The 18,568-nt window shown below is 48.0% G+C and overlaps 1 protein-coding gene across 1 annotated transcript in view; it reads left to right on the top strand.

Moving 5' to 3' along the window:
- KSR2 (kinase suppressor of ras 2) overlaps positions 1-18,333 on the top strand; it is a gene marked incomplete at both ends in the record, with an annotated part of 399,245 nt that extends 380,912 nt beyond the window's left edge. The window contains 5 exons of the mRNA XM_079942603.1: positions 4,407-4,503; positions 5,514-5,647; positions 10,257-10,388; positions 16,835-16,964; positions 18,196-18,333. Coding sequence (XP_079798729.1) covers positions 4,407-4,503; positions 5,514-5,647; positions 10,257-10,388; positions 16,835-16,964; positions 18,196-18,333 — 631 coding nt within the window. The remainder of the gene's footprint in view (positions 1-4,406; positions 4,504-5,513; positions 5,648-10,256; positions 10,389-16,834; positions 16,965-18,195) is intronic.
- Between the last annotated feature and the right edge of the window lie 235 nt (positions 18,334-18,568).

Below are 18,568 nucleotides of genomic sequence, written 5' to 3'. Positions count from 1 at the left end.
GTGTCACCTGAGATATGGGGTCAAAAACAGCATCATTTGAGGTGCCTGGGGCCACGGTCAGAAGAGATGTTGACCTGCAGGTAAGGTGGAAAATCCCCAGTTTTGCTCCTCTTCTTGGAAAAACATGATCTTTGTTGCAGAGGGCGATACTGTGTGTACACTAGTGCCTGGGCCTACTGCCCCAGAAGCTAGAGAGGTGCTAAATGTATCCTTAAACCCCTGAAACACCTTCTCTTGACGTCCAGACTGACTCTGCTACTGAGGCCTGCGGACCTCATTAATCTTCATTGCCATAGGTGATGTTAATAGTGATGTTGTAGCTACCATTCACTGGGGGCCTGTGATGTGCTGGAGTCTGAGAAAATTGTTAAGAAACAAAAGATGGGGGTTAAGAGCCTGAACTCTAGAGCCAGCCTGCCTGGGTTCACATCAGCTCTAGTTAACCTCTCTGAGCCTCAGTTCCCTCATCTGTAGGAATGGGACTGATCCCGAGCTTGATTAAATCAAAGATGCCGTCCATTAGAATATGCGCCGTTTCTTTTATGTACTATGAAGAAAGAAGGGTAGTGCCCGTGAAACTGTGACCTGTCATCGAATGCAAAACACATTCTGATTTCAGAGATGTTAGTTACAATGTGAGGAAATGCACATTGGAATCAATGAAATACCTCGAGAGCACCCACCTCCTGCGGCTCTTGTGCTTAGGCTGGTGTCAGGCACATAGAAAGGGCTCAGTCCACGTTAGCTGGTATTGTTTCTGTTGTCCCCATTTTACAGATGAGGAAGCTGAGGTTGAAGTCACTTCCCGAGGTCACCCGACAAGCAGTAAATGGTAGAGTTGGGATTTGGGTTCCCTTGGCTGTGTGTCTCTTCCATGGCCCCCAAATCATGTCCAATAACAGGGTACCCACACCATGGATGAGATGAGAGATCAGGAACAGGCTGGCACCATGGCCGTGTGCCCGTGAGCAGGTCCTCCACCCCTCTGGGTCTCCACATTCTCACCTGTAGGAGGTGGGTGATAACGTGGACCCTGCAGGGATGCTGGGAAGGATGCCTGGATGTGAGAAAGGTCCCACATGTGCTCAGTAATCCTTCATCCTCTCCTTGCTTCCCTCCCCCACCACCCAGGCACAAGCAGCTTTTAGGGCACTGGCGTTAGCCACAGAAATCCCGAACTCGGAGCAGTTGCCGTGGATAGTTGGACTGACTTGCCTGGACAATTGGAGCCTTGGGCACCCCGGACACCTGCCTAATGCCTGCTCCTGCTTAGAGCTCAGCCCTCACCTTCAGCTCAGCCTCTGAGAAACACCTGAGCCGGCACAGCCAGGCCTGGAGCCCCTCATTCCCCTGTAGACGCTGCCCCTCGGGGCTGTGTGAAGCGTTTAGAAATAGTTACCTGGGCTGTCAATATTGGCTTCGATTTTAAAGCTTAACGCGGTTGGATTAATTGTTCATCCTTTCCTCGCTGATTTTTTTTTTTTAAGTAAATTGTTCTTGGAAGGATAACGTACCTGCCAAAGTGTTCAGATCCTAAGAGCACAGCCTGATTAATTTCCACTAAATGCACATCCATATAACCAACGCCCAAATCAAAACGCAGAGCATCACCTGCCCCCAGCTCCCCCACCCCCTCTCCATCCTCCCCACCCACCAGGGTCACTGCTGTGCTGACTTCTAACACGTGGACCAGTTTTGTCCGCTTTTATATAAATGGAGTCATTGAGTGTGTGTGGGGCTGCTTTTGCTCAACATTAGGTTTAGAACTTCATGTCTTTTGCGGTTAGCAGTAATTTGCTTATTAACAGTCCAGTATGAATATGTTTTGTTATACGGATATATCATAATTTATCCATTTTTCTGTCTGTGAACATTTGGGTAGGTTCCAGTTTGGGGCTATTATGAATGGGTTGCTGTTAACATTCTAGAATATTCTAGTACATTCTGGTACATGTCTATAGGTGAACATGAGTGCATGCCTTCTGGATACATACTTAGGAGATGAATTGCTGGTTATGGCTTATTTGTATAGTTCACTTAAGTAAAAGTGCCAAGCTGTGGTCGTACCAGTTGATATCTTACCAGCCAGTGTGCGTGCGTGCGTGCGTGCGTGCGTGTGTGTGTGTGTGTGTGCAGGGGCTCCAGATGCCATAAGGTAGTGAGAGAAGCAAAGACTTTGCAGCTGCGGCTGGAAAGGAGGATGTGAGCAGGGAAAGGAGACAGGGATGGACGTTTGGAGGCTGCAATTTCTATGCAGTTACACTGAGAGTCTGGGAGGCTTGGAGCCTGTTGGCTTGGCCGTCTGCAGTGGGGACATATTTCTTCTGGGCTCTGGCCTGTCATGAGTGTAGGTGGCTATTCAGAACAGAGTCTCCAGGGGAGGGAATCCACCCACCGTCTCCGCCATCCTAATGCTTAAATATCACTGTGGTCTAATTGGCTGTGCAGCCCACTGCCCCCCTCCACCTCACCTCCAGCAGTAGCAAACCCAGTGCCTGAGACAACAAGGCGGGGACGGCCCTGAGTCACCATGGCTGCCCCTCGCCGACGTACTGGGCAACCCTGGACGGGCGGGCGAATCAGACTCCCTGTGAGTCAGCTACCCTGGGAATCTCACCTCAAGCAGGTGAAGAAACGAATCTCAGTTGAAGATCATGGATGATTATAGGTAGCATGGTGGGTAAGTGGATACGTGGATAGGTGATAGACGGACAGAAGGATGTGATGTGTGTATAAGTACGTAACTAATTAATAACTTGCACACAAGTGTGTGTATGTTCACCATTGTATTGATCAGTCACCACCTCTCACAATAGCCAGAGTTTCACGAATACTTGCTGTGTTGGGCATGGAGAGTTGCCTACACCTTGACACGCCTGATTCCGTGTGATTCTCCCAAGAAACCTTGTAAAGCAAAAACTGTCGGCCTCGTTTTACAGATAATGAAACTGAGGCTCAGAGAGGTTAGCTCTCCTGCCCAGGGTCACACAGCCACTGACTGACAAACCACGGTTCTAAGACAGTCTGACTCTGGGCCCCTGTTCTAACCAGTGTGCTCCACTCCCCACCTGCTCCTTCTCTCATTCAGTCCTCATACTAACTCTGTGGGTGGGTATCATTAGTTCCCTTTGATAGATGAGGAATCGGAGGCCCAGAGAGGTTAAGTAACCCATCCAGAGACACAACGACACATGGTAAGTAAAGAGCAGAGCTGGGATTCAAACAGATCCCTCTGCTACCTGAATTCTGGCTATAACCACACAATTTCAGCTAATTCAAGCCCACAGCAGAGCTCGGTAACTACTAAACGAATGAATACAAAGCCAAGAATATTTTAGCAATCAAGTCACAGATTAAAAGAAAAATTCATGCCATCATTTAGACATAGATGGAAAATGAACTTTCCTAATGTCATTCCTTCTTCTTTCAGCCAATATTGGATGTGATGAACCAGACGTGATGCTAGGGGCTGGGGAATGCTATGGTGAATCTAGAACTCATTCATTCACTCGTTGATTCATTCACTCATTCATTTGCGGACTGTTTATCGAGTTCCTGGTCTGTGTGCGCCAGGATTCAGGCTCATTGCAGAGGAAAAGGATGGGTAAACACACTGGCAATTAAATGAGGTGTTACTGTCACTGTATAACATCCTTTTTCATCTTGTCATTCATCTTGAACCACTGGTGCTCGAAATGAGCTCAGTGAGGCTGAAAATAGTTTGAAAACCCTCTATCCAGACAGGCATCTGCTTTGGGGGAGTGTTACTGGTGTTTACACACCCCTGTCTAAAGGCTTGAATACATTATTCACTGATGGTACTTAGCACACATCAGCGACCGCTTCGCTGGTCTTTCATCACTTTCCCCACACACCAGTGGATCCTGGCAAGTGAGAGCAGCTGGGCCGAGGGGCCGGCAGAGTGCCGTCTGAGTGCTGTCTGAGGACCCCAGAAGTTATCAGTTTACAAGCAGATTTTTACCTGTGAGAGCCTGTGTTAGACGGTACGTGGCAAAGCCTGCTTCTGGGCTAGGCTAGACTCTGCACGTGTCCTTGGATGCTGGGGGTAGCTGATAAAGATGCTAAAGAACACCAAAGGAGTTGCTCCCAGAACCAGAACTGAGGTCCAGTGCAAGGCCGTGGTGGCTTAGTATCTCACAGGCATAATAGTGGCACGTCCACACACACCCACTCTCTATGTGTCACTTTTGTGTGTGTGTGCTGCGTGGCTTGCGGGATCCTTTTCCCCCAACCAGGGATCGAACGCGGGTCCCGGCAATGAAAGCACCGAGTCCTAAGCACTGGACCGCTAGGGAATTCCCTCTATGTGTCACTTTTAATAACCGTTGTGTGTGGCGCTTATTGCAACAACTGCCCACAATTAATTGTGTCCTTCTGCTTTCCAGCCTCTGTAAGGGCCGGACACTCTATTCTGTGGTCAGGGATGCCAAGATCGTCTTGGATGTCAACAAAACGAGGCAGATTGCCCAAGAAATTGTGAAGGTACCGTAGGGTCTGGGGCCTCCTCCCTGAACCTCAGAAAGACCCCTCCTGAGACTCATGGTCTGGCTTCAGATCAACAGTCTGGGCTTAAAAGCGATTAAACTTGACCTGCACGATACCAGGCCAGATACAAGCATGAGGGATGGTCTACTAATGTTGGTTTCCATCTGGTGCCCCATCATCATGATAATTGGGTGTGTGCAGAGACCCGGGGCGGGGGGAGGGACTCTTCTCATTGATAAACTCCCTTACCCCTTGAAGCCTTGAATTCCCATGAATGTAAGCCATCTCTCTCCACAGCTGCTGGGGAGGCATCAAATTGGTGTTGTTTGGGATTAAAACAAACAGGAACATCCTGTGTTTTCTGGCGGGTGCCTCATTAGTCCATGGTCTTCAGGTTTTTATTTCCCATCGGAAGTGTCAGGACTGAGCTGCAAAAAGAAATAAAAATGTGACTGCTCATTAAGGCAAAAAGAGAAATCTAGACGTTTCACCCTTAAGCTTGACCTCCCACAGCCCCTTCTCCATGTTCTTGATTATCGCCTTGTGATATGTCTCTTGAGGCGCACAGTGAAATTCTGCAGTTGTGTGGGTTAAGTAGATCTAAGGAGCAAGTCTCCTGCAGATAAGTTATTTTGCAGGATGGAAGTGGAGAACATGGCCGATGGGATTCCTTACTCTGGGGGCCTCTTTTCAGGTTTGTCCCCGCCCCTCTCCCTCTGGGGAGACCTTCCTTCGTTTCTTCTTCAGGAAGCAGAAGAGCTTAGATGGAGATGGTTTTGCTATGATGTGAGGGGGGTGGCAGATTTCTGTCTTGGGGACCCTGCCTGTTCCCACTCGCCATGCCTTCTCCACCCCACCTGCAAACCTTGGCATTTGGGTCCCAGATCTGCAGCTGTTCAGTGCGGTTTCAGTGGAAGGGCAGGGCGTGTGAATCGTGACCCCGAGCCAGGCTGGCCGTGAGCGCGTGGGTGTCCTCTGGCAGCTCCCTGTACCCTTGTTTCTTGCAGGGCATGGGCTACCTCCACGCCAAGGGAATCCTGCACAAGGACCTCAAGTCCAAGAACGTCTTCTACGACAACGGCAAAGTGGTGATCACAGACTTTGGGCTCTTCAGCATTTCCGGGGTGCTGCAGGCTGGCAGGTGAGAGGTGGTAGGAGGTCCCAGAGGGGTTCTTGACAGATGACGGTCAGGGGATGAGAAGTCGCCCAGATGGCTTCAGTGACCTAGACGTGATGCTGGACCTGAGGTCGCTTAGCTGCGCGGCTAGGCTGCTGAGCCCATGATGCAGTGCAGATGCCCGGGTCACACTCTGAGTCCCATGGGGCCTGTCTTGGAAATGGCGCCTTTGAATGGGCACAAAGCATGCTTCAATCCTGCAACGCCCTTGCCCTTGAGTTTCACTGGAAGACACTCTCCTTACTCCAAGCACGCACATGGAAGCTGGCTCCCCCAAGCACCGTTGCTCAAAGTGTTCTTATGAATCCCGTTGGTTTAGCACAGCAGGAGTGTAGTTAAGAGCAAGGGATTGAAAGTCAGACCCACCCGGGGCCCAACTTGACTCTGCCACTTACGAACTGTGCCTTCACTTTCCTGCAAGAAAAATGGTGGGTGTGATGATTCCTGCCTCAGAGGGTCATTACGAGGGTAGAATAAGACAACACACAGCAAGCATCCAGCACAAGGCCTGGAGCACATCAAGCACTACAAAGAATACTGGGTTGGCCAAAAAGTTCGTTCGGGCTTTTCTGTACCATCTTATGGGCAAACCCGAACGAACTTTCTGGCCAAGCCAGTGGCTTCTGTGGAGTTGTTGTAATTAGCATTAATTTGCATATACCTCCTCAGTATCACCCAGGAGGGTCATTAACTATTGTTAAGTAATAAACTCTCAGCCACCACTCACCCTGGAGCAAGCTACCTTGAGTTGACCATGTGAAAAGCAGCCTGATCCCAATTCAGAAGGTCTGCCCTTTGTGACTTTTAACTTGGAGTGTGTGACACACACACACACACACACACACACACACACACACACACACACTTTAAACCCAGCATGTTCTCTCTAATCGTGCCTCTTTCAACAAATGGTACGTCTCTCCAGAAAGGCAGCACCCCCCAAGCCCTGGTTTCTCTCATTGTACTTCCATTTCAGCTGCTTTGGAGAATCCCTGATCCCTTTGAGGTACACCCAGGAGCCCCCCAACAAAGTGAATTTTGTTCATGCTCTGTAATACCTTGAATCTCAGTCAGACCCTCTGAAATGCGGTGGAGCCTGATCTAGCTGTTCCTGTGTGTTGTAGTAACAAACAGAAGCTTAAGGGTTTTTTTTAGAGTTTACTCCACCCAAAGAGATTCATCTCCAAAACTACATCTAGTCCCTAAGATAAGAAAGTAAGTAGACAGGAAATTAACAAACGGATCAGTGGATAGATGGAGAGAGTCATCAAGTCAGAACCCAAGAAGCCAAGAACCCACTTAGGTTCCAGTTTACTGGTTGGGGAATCGCTCCCTCCCTGTTTCCATTGCCCCAGGCCAACGACAGAGGAAGCAGTTGTTGACATCACTATGAGCCCAAGTACTTGTGTCAAGACAAGAGGTTTAGCAGGCGTTGTCTTTAACCTAGCTCAAGGCTCTTAAGAAAAAAAAAAATCAGATTCCTCCCTCCTGGTGGCAGGTCCACACGCTTTCTCCTTGTCAGTGGCTTCTCCCCCAAAAACCAGAGGGCCTCTGATCTTCTCCCTTTATTTATTTATTAAAATTTATTTATTTATTTATTTTTGGCTGCGTTGGGTCTTTGTTGCTGCATGCAGGCTTTCTCTAGTTGTGGCAAGTGGGGTTTACTCTGTTGCAGTGCACAGGCTTCTCATTGTGGTGGCTTCTCTTGTTGTGGAGCACGGGCTCTAGGAGTGTGGGCTTCAGTAGTTGTGGCACGCGGGCTCAGTAGTTGTGGCATACGGGTTCAGTAGTTGTGGCTTGCGGGCTTAGCTGCTCCGCGGCATGTGGGATCTTCCCGGACCAGGGCTTGAACCCGTGTCCCCTGCATTGGCAGGCGGATTCTTAACCACTACGCCACCAGGGAAATTCCTGATTTTTTCCCTTTAGATTCATGGTTTTCTGAAGCCACAGGGAGACGAGAAAGCAAAGGGAAAAGGAATGACCTTCAGCTCATTCATGAAGGCCCAGTGTCAACCAGGAAGGGAGTGCAAGTCAAGGGCAAGGTGGCTTCTGGCCTTGTCGCCCAGACAGCACACTGCCCCCGCCCCCACCGTGCCCCAGCCTGGCTGTCAACGCAAACCCAGTTGGTGTTGCAAGAGGCCAGGGAGCCCTCAGCAATCTCTCCCAACCAGAGATCCACAGCGTCTGGCTACCCAGGAGTAGCCATTGGTGGCTTCTTGTGCTTTTTTCCCTGTTGGAGGGAAAATAGGGCTTAGTTCAGAACTTTGCTCCCAAATGGTGTGCTATAGAATTCGTGTGGAATTGTGGTTAGGAGTTTAGTCGCTGGAGTTTTAAAGACTTGCAATCAAACGGATGTTAGTTCTTTCCCTTGTTACCTTCATGGCTTTGGGAGGGTCACTTAAGCTCTTTGAGGCTATTTCCTGACCCATAGAACAGGGGTGATATCCACCTGATTGTGGGCACATAAGAATTAAGTTGGGTGGACAGCCTGACATACAGGAGGTACTCAGCAGGAGTTACTTGCCTTCCTACCCTTCCCTCAGTTAGACCTTGGGGCATTGACAGTGCTGGGTGCCCAGAAAGGGGAGCTCAGCCGAGCCTGGGGCAGGGGTGGGGGTAGCAGTAAAGTGAGCACGTCCTGAACATCCATACAGATGCCAGAGCTTCCCCTGAGCCCGTCCCCGGCATTGCCTTGCCTACAGCTGTTCTACCATCGTCCAGAAAAGGTGTCATTTGAGATGCCAGTGGTATCATGACAGTTGCCCACAGGCTGTTATTGATCATAATAATAACCATAATGAAGATGATTTGGGTTGGTCACCGATGGGTCCATCACCATGGGAACAGGACACCCCAGGGTGTCTGTGCCAGGCCTGGCTTCCAGCCCCCTCTAGGCACATGCTCACGTCCGCCCCAGGATGATGGTTAGCGAGTGGCCAGCACCCTCCTTCCTGGCCCAGCCCTACAATTCCAAACCTCCACTGCCCCAGTGAGTCAGGAGGAGGCGGAAGGGGCTGTTGGATGAGATGGGAACAGGGACGTTTGCCCTTTTGGCAACAGTGTTCCACTCCACCCCACCCCTCAGGGCCTGGTCATGCCAGTGGGGTAGCATGATATGTCCCCACTACACTGATGTTCTTGGGGTTTCTAGAACACCCCAAAGAGGGCCTGCCTTGGGCCTTTGTCCTAACTTCTCTCCTGCCTGGAATACTCTTCTCCTTGTTTGTATGGCTGGATCCTTTATGTCATGAAAATCTTAGGAATACTCTTCTCCTTGCTCGCATGGCTGGATCCTTTATGTCATGACCTTCTGCCTGGCATACGCTTCTCCTTGTTGGCATGGCTGGATCCTTTATGTCATGATCTCCTGCCTGGAATACGCTTCTCCTTGTTCGCATGGCTGGATCCTTTATGTCATGATCTTCTGCCTGGCATACGCTTCTCCTTGTTTGCATGGCTGGATCCTTTAGGTCATGATCTCCTGCCTGGAATACGCTTCTCCTTGCTCGCGTGGCTGGATCCTTTATGTCATGAAAATCTGAAAATCTTAGCTCACATTTTACCTAAAGTCAGCTCCCTCTTATCTTTGACACATTCTCCTATTTTAATCTTTCCTATTTAGATAATTCATTTGTCATCACTTTCCCCTACCAAAATACAAGCTCCAGGAGGGCAGGGACTTTGTCAGTCTTGTTCACTGCTGTGGTCCCAGTGCAGAGAACAGAGCCTAGGCAGAGCGGGTGCTCATAAATACAGTCGGTCCTCATTATTCGCGGATTCCATATCTGCAAATTCACCTACTCGCTAAAATTTATTTGTAACCCCCAAATCAATACTCACGGCACATTCACAGTCATTCGTGGCCATGTACAGGGTGGTGAAAAACTTGAGTCAACTGATGCACATGTTCCCAGCTGAGGTCCAAGGAGAGGATGCTGTGCAGTTTTGTTTCAGCTCTCATCAGCGATGACCAGAGGATGGAGAAGGGATGGTGCAGTGCGGGGCAAGGAGCTCCAGCTCTGGGGCCAGTTGGATGGGTTTTGCAATTCTGCCCCCTGGTAGTGGGGCAGCCTCAGGGCAAATCACGTAATACTTCTGAGCCTCGTTTTCTCTTGTGTAAAATAAAATAGACTAGGATGAATTGTTTTCAGGATTTAAGATTATAATCTTTTTGAGATGTGTGCATGCGTGTGTGTATATACATTTCCTCCAGGAGAAAAAACTCAGTTTTCACTGATTCAGTGTTTGCTGAGACTTTATAGAACATAAGCGCCACGAATAACAAGAATCGGCTGTATTTGTTAAATGAAGATGGAGAAGGGGGCGCCTCAGAGGCGAAGGGACACGATGACTGTTTGGGTGTTGGGTGTCTCTCTCCAGATCAGCCTTTCCTGCACCTCCCACTGAGTCTTGGCCTCAAGTACAAGGTCAGGCAGTGCTTGATGGGGGGCTAGGGATGGGGGAGGAACACAAGAAAGCCAGCAGAGATGGTCCAGGGACTTGGGGTCCGTGATGGAGGACTGGTCCTCCCTGGGCTGTGAAACGGGGCTCACTCTGTGCTTTGCTTCTCCAGGCGTGATGACAAGCTGCGTATCCAGAGCGGCTGGCTGTGCCACTTGGCCCCGGAGATCATCCGCCAGCTGTCTCCCGACACAGAGGAAGACAAGCTCCCCTTCTCCAAACACTCGGACGTCTTTGCGCTTGGGTAGGTGGCCCACCCTGGCTTTTGAGAGCCCCAGCCTGGGCAGAGGGGCACTTCCCAAAACATTCCCTTAGTGCTTCTGGAAGGGACAGGGCATCTGTCTGCGGAGGAAGAGGTGGCTGGATTTCTGGGTGAGTTAGGGGAGATCTGAGTGGGCTGTAGTAGAGAGACCCTAGCAAACCTTCATGCCTGGTTTCTAACTGGTTGTGTGACCATGGCAAGTTACCTGATTCATTCATTCATTCATGCAATAGCTATTTACTGGGTGCCTGTTCTTAACAAATTGTCAAAAACTTAGTGGCTTAAAACGACCTTTATTATCTCAAGTTTCTGTGGCCAGGAATTTGGGCGTGGTTCTGAACTGGTTCAGGATCTTGCATTAGGCTGCAGTCAAGATGCTGGCCAGGGCTGCAGTCTCATCTGAAGGTTTGACAGGCTGAGGATCCATTTCCAAGGTGGCCTGCTCACATGGCTGTTGGCAGGAGGCCTCAGTTCCTCACCACACAGACCTTTCCAAAGGCTGCTTGAGGGACCTCACAACACTGCGGCAAGAAGCTGCATTGCCTTTATGACCTAGTCGCAGGAATTGTACATCGTCACTTCTACCGTATTCTGTTTGTTAGAAGCACATCAGCAAATCACGGGGAAGGGAATTAAGCTCTACTTTTTACAGGAAGGAATATCAAACAATTTGTGGACATTTTAAAACCACCATAGGTCCCTATTCTCTCTTGTCTGGTGGAAGACAGACAAGGAAACAGGTTTTTTTACAAAATTCTGTGATAAGTGCTATGCTGGGGATAAACACAGGACTGTGGGAAGAAAGGAGGAACTAAATCCAACCTGGGAGATCAGAGAGAGCTTCCTGGAGGAGGTGACTCCTGAGCCTGTGTTAAAGATTGAGTGTAAGTAGTCCAGGTGAGGGTAAGGTGAGGTGTTCCAGATAGAAGGAGCATATGAAAAGCAACAAGGGTGAAAAAGAACAAATTGCCCACAATGGAGGAATATGTGGGGAGCAGGAGTGGAGGGAAGAAGATGAAGCTGATGGATGGAGAATCAGGAAAAAATGAGCCTGGGGTGGTGAGATGAGGGACTAGAGAGGAAAGAAGGCATTCTGCAGGGACCTAGAGGCTGAGTTAAGGAGTTTTCATCTTCAGGGCAGTAGGGAGCCACTGATGGTTCTTGAGCAGGAGAGTGACTTTTAAAAGTGTATTGAGCACATAATCACACTCTGAGCTTTAGAACAATCACTACTGTGTTGAAAACGGAAAGGAGAAGGACAAGATTGGGGCCAGTTGACCAACCCAGGGGGGAGATGCTGAGATTCTCTGCTGAATCAGTGCCAGTGGGTGTGAAAGCTGGGATTGGACATAAGAAGCAGCATTTTGCGGGTGGAAGTGATAGGGCTTGATTGTTGGTTTAAATGTGGGTGATGCCAGATATCTGCCTGAAGCAGAGAGTAGTGTCATTCACCAAAGTAGAGACCCTGGAGGTGGGGCAGGGTTGGGCCATGCCAGAAAGGCAGAGAGAGCAGATTTGGACACAGTGAGTGTGAGCTGCCTTGGAGACAGCGAGGGGAGCAACCAGAAGGCGGCTGAAGCCACACATTTTAAGTTTGGGAAAGAAGAGTTCAGGACTTGGCGGCCAAGAGAGTGACTGCAGCCGTGGGAGGGGATGAGGTGTCTTTGAAAGTACAGAGGAGGGAGAGAGGGTCCAGGGCACAGCCCTGAGATGCAGATCCGGACGCTCTGAGAAGGTGCAGCAGGAAGGCTTCCGCGCGCCTGTCCCTCAGATGGCCATGCTAATCCTCACCTTACCTCGACCGACCGCGGGGGCGGTTACATGGACTGGCAGAGATAAGCTGGGAAAGCTGTTTGGGAAAGCTGGAGGCTTGCAGATGTGTGCAGTTAGATTTAGCGCCACCAAGAGATGTTACAGAGAATATCTTCCCCGGAAAAGCACCCCTGCTGCGTGCTCTCTATAAATCGGGGTGGGGGCAGTGTTTGCGGCCACATCAGGATCCTCGCCATCTGTCACTTGGGCCCCTTAAGAGGCTGTCACTTGCCCTGATTAGTTTATGCCCAAATCTTTATCTAGTTAGATATTGTTATCTGAAACCAAATTGCAATAATTAAGTTGGTATATTTTACTATCAGTTTAGCAAAAGAAAAAAAGAATGTAATTAACAAAATGTACCAAAGTAAGTAATTGGTTTTCCACTGGAGTTTTAATCTTTAGCAATTTTTTTCCCCTTCAAGCGCGTTTCTCTTGAAAGTTAGGTTTGAAAGGAAGTTTTAATGAGGCTTTTATTCCTGACACTGCTGAGTTCCGAGGGGCCTGGTGCTCCCGGTTTCCTGCCAATTAGCTGCATCTTGTTGCCTGGGAACATCATGCTGGGGCACGACTTTGAACAAAAATGGGCCTTAAAAGTGTATTGAGCACCGTGTTAAGTCTGTGATGGGTGCTGCCTCATGGCATCTTCAGAAGCACACTTTGAAGCAGGTACCATTGTTCCCAATTGACAGATGAGGAAACTGAGGTTCCGAGTGGCTTAGTGACTTGCCTTATGGTAATTAGCAGTGGAGCTGGGAGTCAAACTTGGGACATCCTGACCCCAGGGTTGGAGCTTTAAACCGCAGAGCCCCCAGGCTTGAGAGTCATTTCACTACTCAAAGCCCTACTTCCCTCAGCCATAAATCAAAGATAATAAAGCCCATTGAGATGTTCTAAGGATTGAATGAGAAAACACCTGTAAGGCACACAGCACAAGGCCAAGCTCCTGATAGGCTCCCTTCCCCCCTTCACATGAGTGGTGCCTACACTCTGTGTGTGCCTCCTTCACTAGGCCCCAACCATCAACTAGAGGGTTGCCCTCCCAAATAGCTCACTGCCCCAATTACAAAGGACCCTCAAATGGGATGGAGTGTAGGTTTCTCAGTATAGCATAATGGCCAGTGGTATAATTCTGTAGTCAGATGGCTTCAACTCTGGCTATACCTCTTATTTTGCTGTATGACCCTGGGTAAGGTATGTAACCTTTGTGAGCCTCAGTTTCCCCAGCTGTAAAATGGAGCTGATAATAGCACTTCTTGTTTAAAATGTGGGTTTAATTATTATTCGGGTTTGATGAGGCCAATAGATCAGGAAACAACTACCACTGGATAGTTTGTTATTCACAGTCCCCAGAAGGAGAGGGCACATCATACGACGCAGGGCCACACGGGGAAACACCAGGGTCAGTCAGGAGGCAGAGGGAGCAGGAAGAAAATGTGGGCAAGAGCCGTTATTGTGGTTTTCTCGGGAAGGAAGGGGCGAGGCAGGGTAAGCAGGCTTAGCATTGGCTAGCTTAACTAATTTCAGTGGGCTCTGGGGTATGGGGGCTGTCCTGAGTAGGGAAGGGGAATATTGGCCCTGAGCCTGATAGAGGAGATGGAGGGATGGTGGAGGACTTTGGACTGTTTAGTTTGCATATGAAAAGCACACTTACAGGTCAGTCCTTTACTATCTCTAGGAATTGGCTAGCCCTGGGAGGGGCAGTCCCGCCAGGGTCAGCAAGGCCCCAGATAGCAGGACATCAGAGTAAAAGCCATGCTAATACACCTCCCCCATAATCACAGTAAATACAAAAGGCTAAGATTAGTGTCTAGCGCAGAGTGAAAACTCAGTCAGTGTTATTGTTTATGATGAAAAGAACTAGAATCATCCCGCACGTAACTTGAGAACTTCCTGACCACCTAACTCAACATCCCAACACCTGAGCATCACCACCCCTCCTCGCCCCAGAGGGATGAGAAGATGCTGAGAGGCGGAACCCTAGAAATAGCTGGTTTGATACAGTCCTCTATCAGTAAAAAGGGTAACTGAGTGCTTTGTGTTCTTTAAAGCAAATTTACATAAATTATCTTAGGTTAGAAGAAAGATCATTTCTTAGGATGGTTTCAGTTAGTCCCTGAGTTGGGGAATCTTCTCAGTGAGTTGAGACCTATCCCCACTGTACAGCTCAGTGACACCCCAGCATCCTCTGAACACCCCAACACATGCACCATAGTCTTCACTGCCGCCCACACCTCCCAGCATCACTTAGGCACTGCCCAGCCCATCTCCCCATCCGTCCCCACGTGCCGCTTACTGCAGCAGGCAGTCGTTTCTTCCATCATTACAACGTCGTGATTTATGAAACAGACGATAACATAGTCCATCTCTCTAGAATAATTCCGGCATCGAGTTGTTCTGGCATTCAGCCTCCCAGATAAACATTCTTCCACTGCAGTTTTATCATCATTCTCATTTGGCAAGTAGGGAAACCTGGATTCAGAAGGGAAGCAACCTACCCAGTGACACATTACTAGCATAGAATAGAATCAGGACTTGAACCCAAGGCAGTCTGACCCTCAGATTGTTTTTTTTTTCTTTCCACTATTTCAAAGGAAGTTTCCTTCTTAGAACACACAAATATAATAGAAAAAAATTCTGTCCTTTCTATCACTGAGAGGGAGCCCTTGTTAACGTTTTGCTGTGTTGCTCTTATTCTCCTGTCCATACATATATAGTCGTATTTAAAAAGCATAACATACCTTATATACAGTTTTGTGTCCTGCTTTTTTCACTTAAAATTATATTTTGAGCATTTTTTATGTCAGCAAAATTTCTTTGAAATGTTATAATAATAAATATCTTAGTTTATGGATTTACCATAATACATGTAACCAGTTATTTTTTTAATCTTCATTGGAGTCTAATTGCTTTACAATGTGATGTTAGTTTCTGCCGTACAACAAAGTGAATCAGCTTTATGTGTACATATATCCCCATATCCCCTCCCGCTTGAGCCTTCCTCCCACTCTCCCTATCCCACCCCCCTAGGTGGTCACAAAGCACCGAGCTGACCTCCCTGTGCTGTGCAGCAGCTTCCCATTGCTGTTTTACATTTGGTAGTGTGTATATGTCGATGCTGCTCTCTCACTGCGTCCCAGCCTGCCCCTCCCCCCATGACCTCAAGTCCGTTCTCTACATCAGCGTCTTTATTCCTGCCCTCCACTAGGTTCATCAGTACAATTTTTCTAGATTCCATATATATGTGTTAGCATACGGTATTTGTTTTTCTCTTTCTGACTTACTTCACTCTGTATGACAGACTCTAGGTCCATCCACCTCACTACAAGTAACTCACTTTCATTCCTTTTTATGGCTGAGTAATATTTCATTGTGTGTATGTGCCACATCTTCTTTATCCATTCATCTGTCGATGGACACTTAGGTTGCTTCCATGTCCTGGCTATTGTAAATAGAACTGCAGTGAACATTGTGGTACATGACTCTTTTTGAATTACGGTTTTCTCAGGGTATATGCCCAGTAGTGGGATTGCTGGGTCATATGGTAGTTCTATTTTTAGTTTTTTAAGGAATCGCCATACTGTTCTCCATAGTGGCTGTATCAATTTGCATTCCCACCAACAGTGCAAGAGTGTTCCCTTTTCTCCACACCCTTTCCAGCATTTATTGTTTGTAGATTTTTTGATGATGGCCATTCTGACCGGTGTGAGATGATACCTCATTGTAGTTTTGATTTGTATTTCTCTAATGATTAGTGATGTTGAGCATTCTTTCATGTGTTTGTTGGCAATCTGTATATCTTCTTTGGAGAAATGTCTATTTAGGTCTTCTGCCCATTTTAGGATTGGGTTGTTTGTTTTTTAGTTATTGAGCTGCATGAGCTGCTTGTATATTTTGGAGATGAATCCTTTGTCAGCTGCTTCATTTGCAAATATTTTCTCCCATTCTGAGGGTTGCCTTTTTGTCTTGTTTATGGTTTCCTTTGTTGTACAAAAGCTTTTAAGTTTCATTAGGTCTCATTTGTTAATTTTTGTTTTTATTTCCATTCCTCTAGCAGGTGGGTCAAAAAGGATCTTGCTGTGATTTATGTCAGAGTGTTCTGCCTATGTTTTCCTCTAAGAGTTTGATAGTGTCTGGCCTTACATTTAGGGCTTTAATCCATTTTGAGGTTTTTTTGTGTATGGTGTTAGGGAGTGTCAATTCTTGTTATTGAACAATTGTGTTATTGCTACTTTTTTCAGTGTTCTATATAATGATGTACAGAAGATCCTTGTCATTGAGTTTTTGTCTGTACCCCTTATATTCCCCTTACAACAGTTTCCTAAAATTACAGGCATGGGGTCAGAGATCCTAGCCGCATTATATTAGACTGTTCAGGTTCTAGCTTTTGATTCATTTTAATTCAGGCACCAGAGAAGATATCCTGGGATAAGCATGACTTCTAAGACATTGACCAAGCTTTATGTACATCTTAGGTAGCAGAACACCAGCCCTGTGAGGCAGAAACTAGGGGACCAGAGTGGTCAGCCAGCAGGCTGACTGGGTGGGCGCGTGTTGGTAAGGGGACACGGAGTTGCGAGGGACGTATCACACCCTTTAACAATGTCTGCCAACAGGACAATCTGGTATGAACTCCATGCCAGAGAGTGGCCTTTCAAGACCCAACCAGCAGAGGCAATAATCTGGCAAATGGGCACAGGCATGAAACCCAACCTCAGCCAGATTGGCATGGGAAAAGAAATCTCGGTAAGTCCCGGGATAGTGCCAGGTTTGGGGGATGAGGGGAGAAGCAGACACAATTCTGGGCCTTCTTTTTCCTGCATGTTAATGAGGTTGCAAACGCTTTCCTGGAGGGTGACAAAAAGCCTGCGCACAGACTCGTCAGGTGAACATGTGGAGCTTAGAAGGCAAAGCTTTTGAACTGTGCCTGCAATTCAGGTCCCTACTATCAGGGCACAGTAACACTCGACCAGGTTTTTCCCAGCAAGGGATTGCTGAGCCTAGTAGAACCAGTGAATCCCTCTTTTTCTGTTATTTTTTAAAGACATACATTAAGATACCACTGGTAGGGACTTCCCTGGTGGCGCAGTGGTTGAGAGTCCACCTGCCGATGCAGGGGACACAGGTTCGTGCCCCGGTCCGGGAGGATCCCACATGCCGCGGAGCAGCTGGGCCCGTGAGCCATGGCCGCTGAGCCTGCGCGTCCGGAGCCTGTGCTCCGCGACGGGAGAGGCCACAACAGTGAGAGGCCCGCGTACCGAAAAAAAAAAAAAAAAAAGATATCACTGGTATTAATGATTCTAATTTGATTTGGATCTCCATAAAATTTTTAAGGCATTATCCAACTCAGAACAAGACATGTGGAAACAGAGCAGCCTGAGTATAAATTAGTAATCATCCTCTAAAACACATCAGGAAGAATCCTGTTTTGATCAGAAGTTAGATGTGTCAGGGAAGGCATAATTATCCGGTATGTTTTTAAGAATTACCTGTCTCTAGATTTCCTTTCTCAAGTGAGGCAATTACTAAGAGTAATTTTCCTGTCTGTGACTTTAAGGGCGCTTATAATATTAGGATGTGGATAGAAGCTTCAGGATTCCCTTTTCTCCCTCCTTTTTGAGAAAAATGCCAAGAAACTCCTTGGGGAGCATTATTGATTTCAATGTATCCCAGCCCTTCTCTGATAGGATTTACCTAGTTTGCTATATAGGCTCAGAAAGTGGATGAGTAAAAGGATGTTGCAATGGATGAGTGATGCATGGCTGGATGGTAGATGAAGGATAAATACATGGACTGAGATGAATAGATAGATGGATGGGTGGGTGGATAGATGCATGGGTGGGTGGATGGTTGGATGGTTGATGGAGGAATCTGGCAGTGGAACAAATGGGTAGACAAACAGACAAATCCAATGAGATGTCAAGGAGTAATCAAGAAGGTACTAGTTATGTTAAATCACCATCTTGGTTTCTTTTAGGACATTCTTCTCTTCTGCTGGGCCTTTGAACAAGAAGAGAGACCTACCTTTACCAAGCTTATGGACATGCTGGAGAGACTGCCAAAGCGAAACCGCCGCCTGTCTCACCCTGGACATTTCTGGAAGTCTGCAGAGTAAGTGTTCCCCCTTAGTATCTCTCCCCACTGCCCTGTCCTCTGGCCTTTGTCACCTTTTTGCTCCCCTCCCCAGCTCCTCTGCCAACCGTCTCCTTTCCGTGTACCCACCTCCCTCCCCAGCATACTACCCTTCCCCACCGTGTTTCTGTTCAGGGGAATCTCCTCTGCAATTTGGGTCCTAGAGGCTGCCGTACAGGGCCTGGATCCCCGCGGTTACCATGGCTGCCTCATTGCCT

Source organism: Stenella coeruleoalba (assembly GCF_951394435.1).
Source record: "Stenella coeruleoalba genome assembly, chromosome: 14".
Taxonomy (NCBI): Eukaryota; Metazoa; Chordata; class Mammalia; order Artiodactyla; family Delphinidae; genus Stenella; species Stenella coeruleoalba.
The sequence above is the reverse complement of the archived record's forward strand: the minus strand, read 5'-3'. Positions and strand labels throughout refer to the sequence as shown.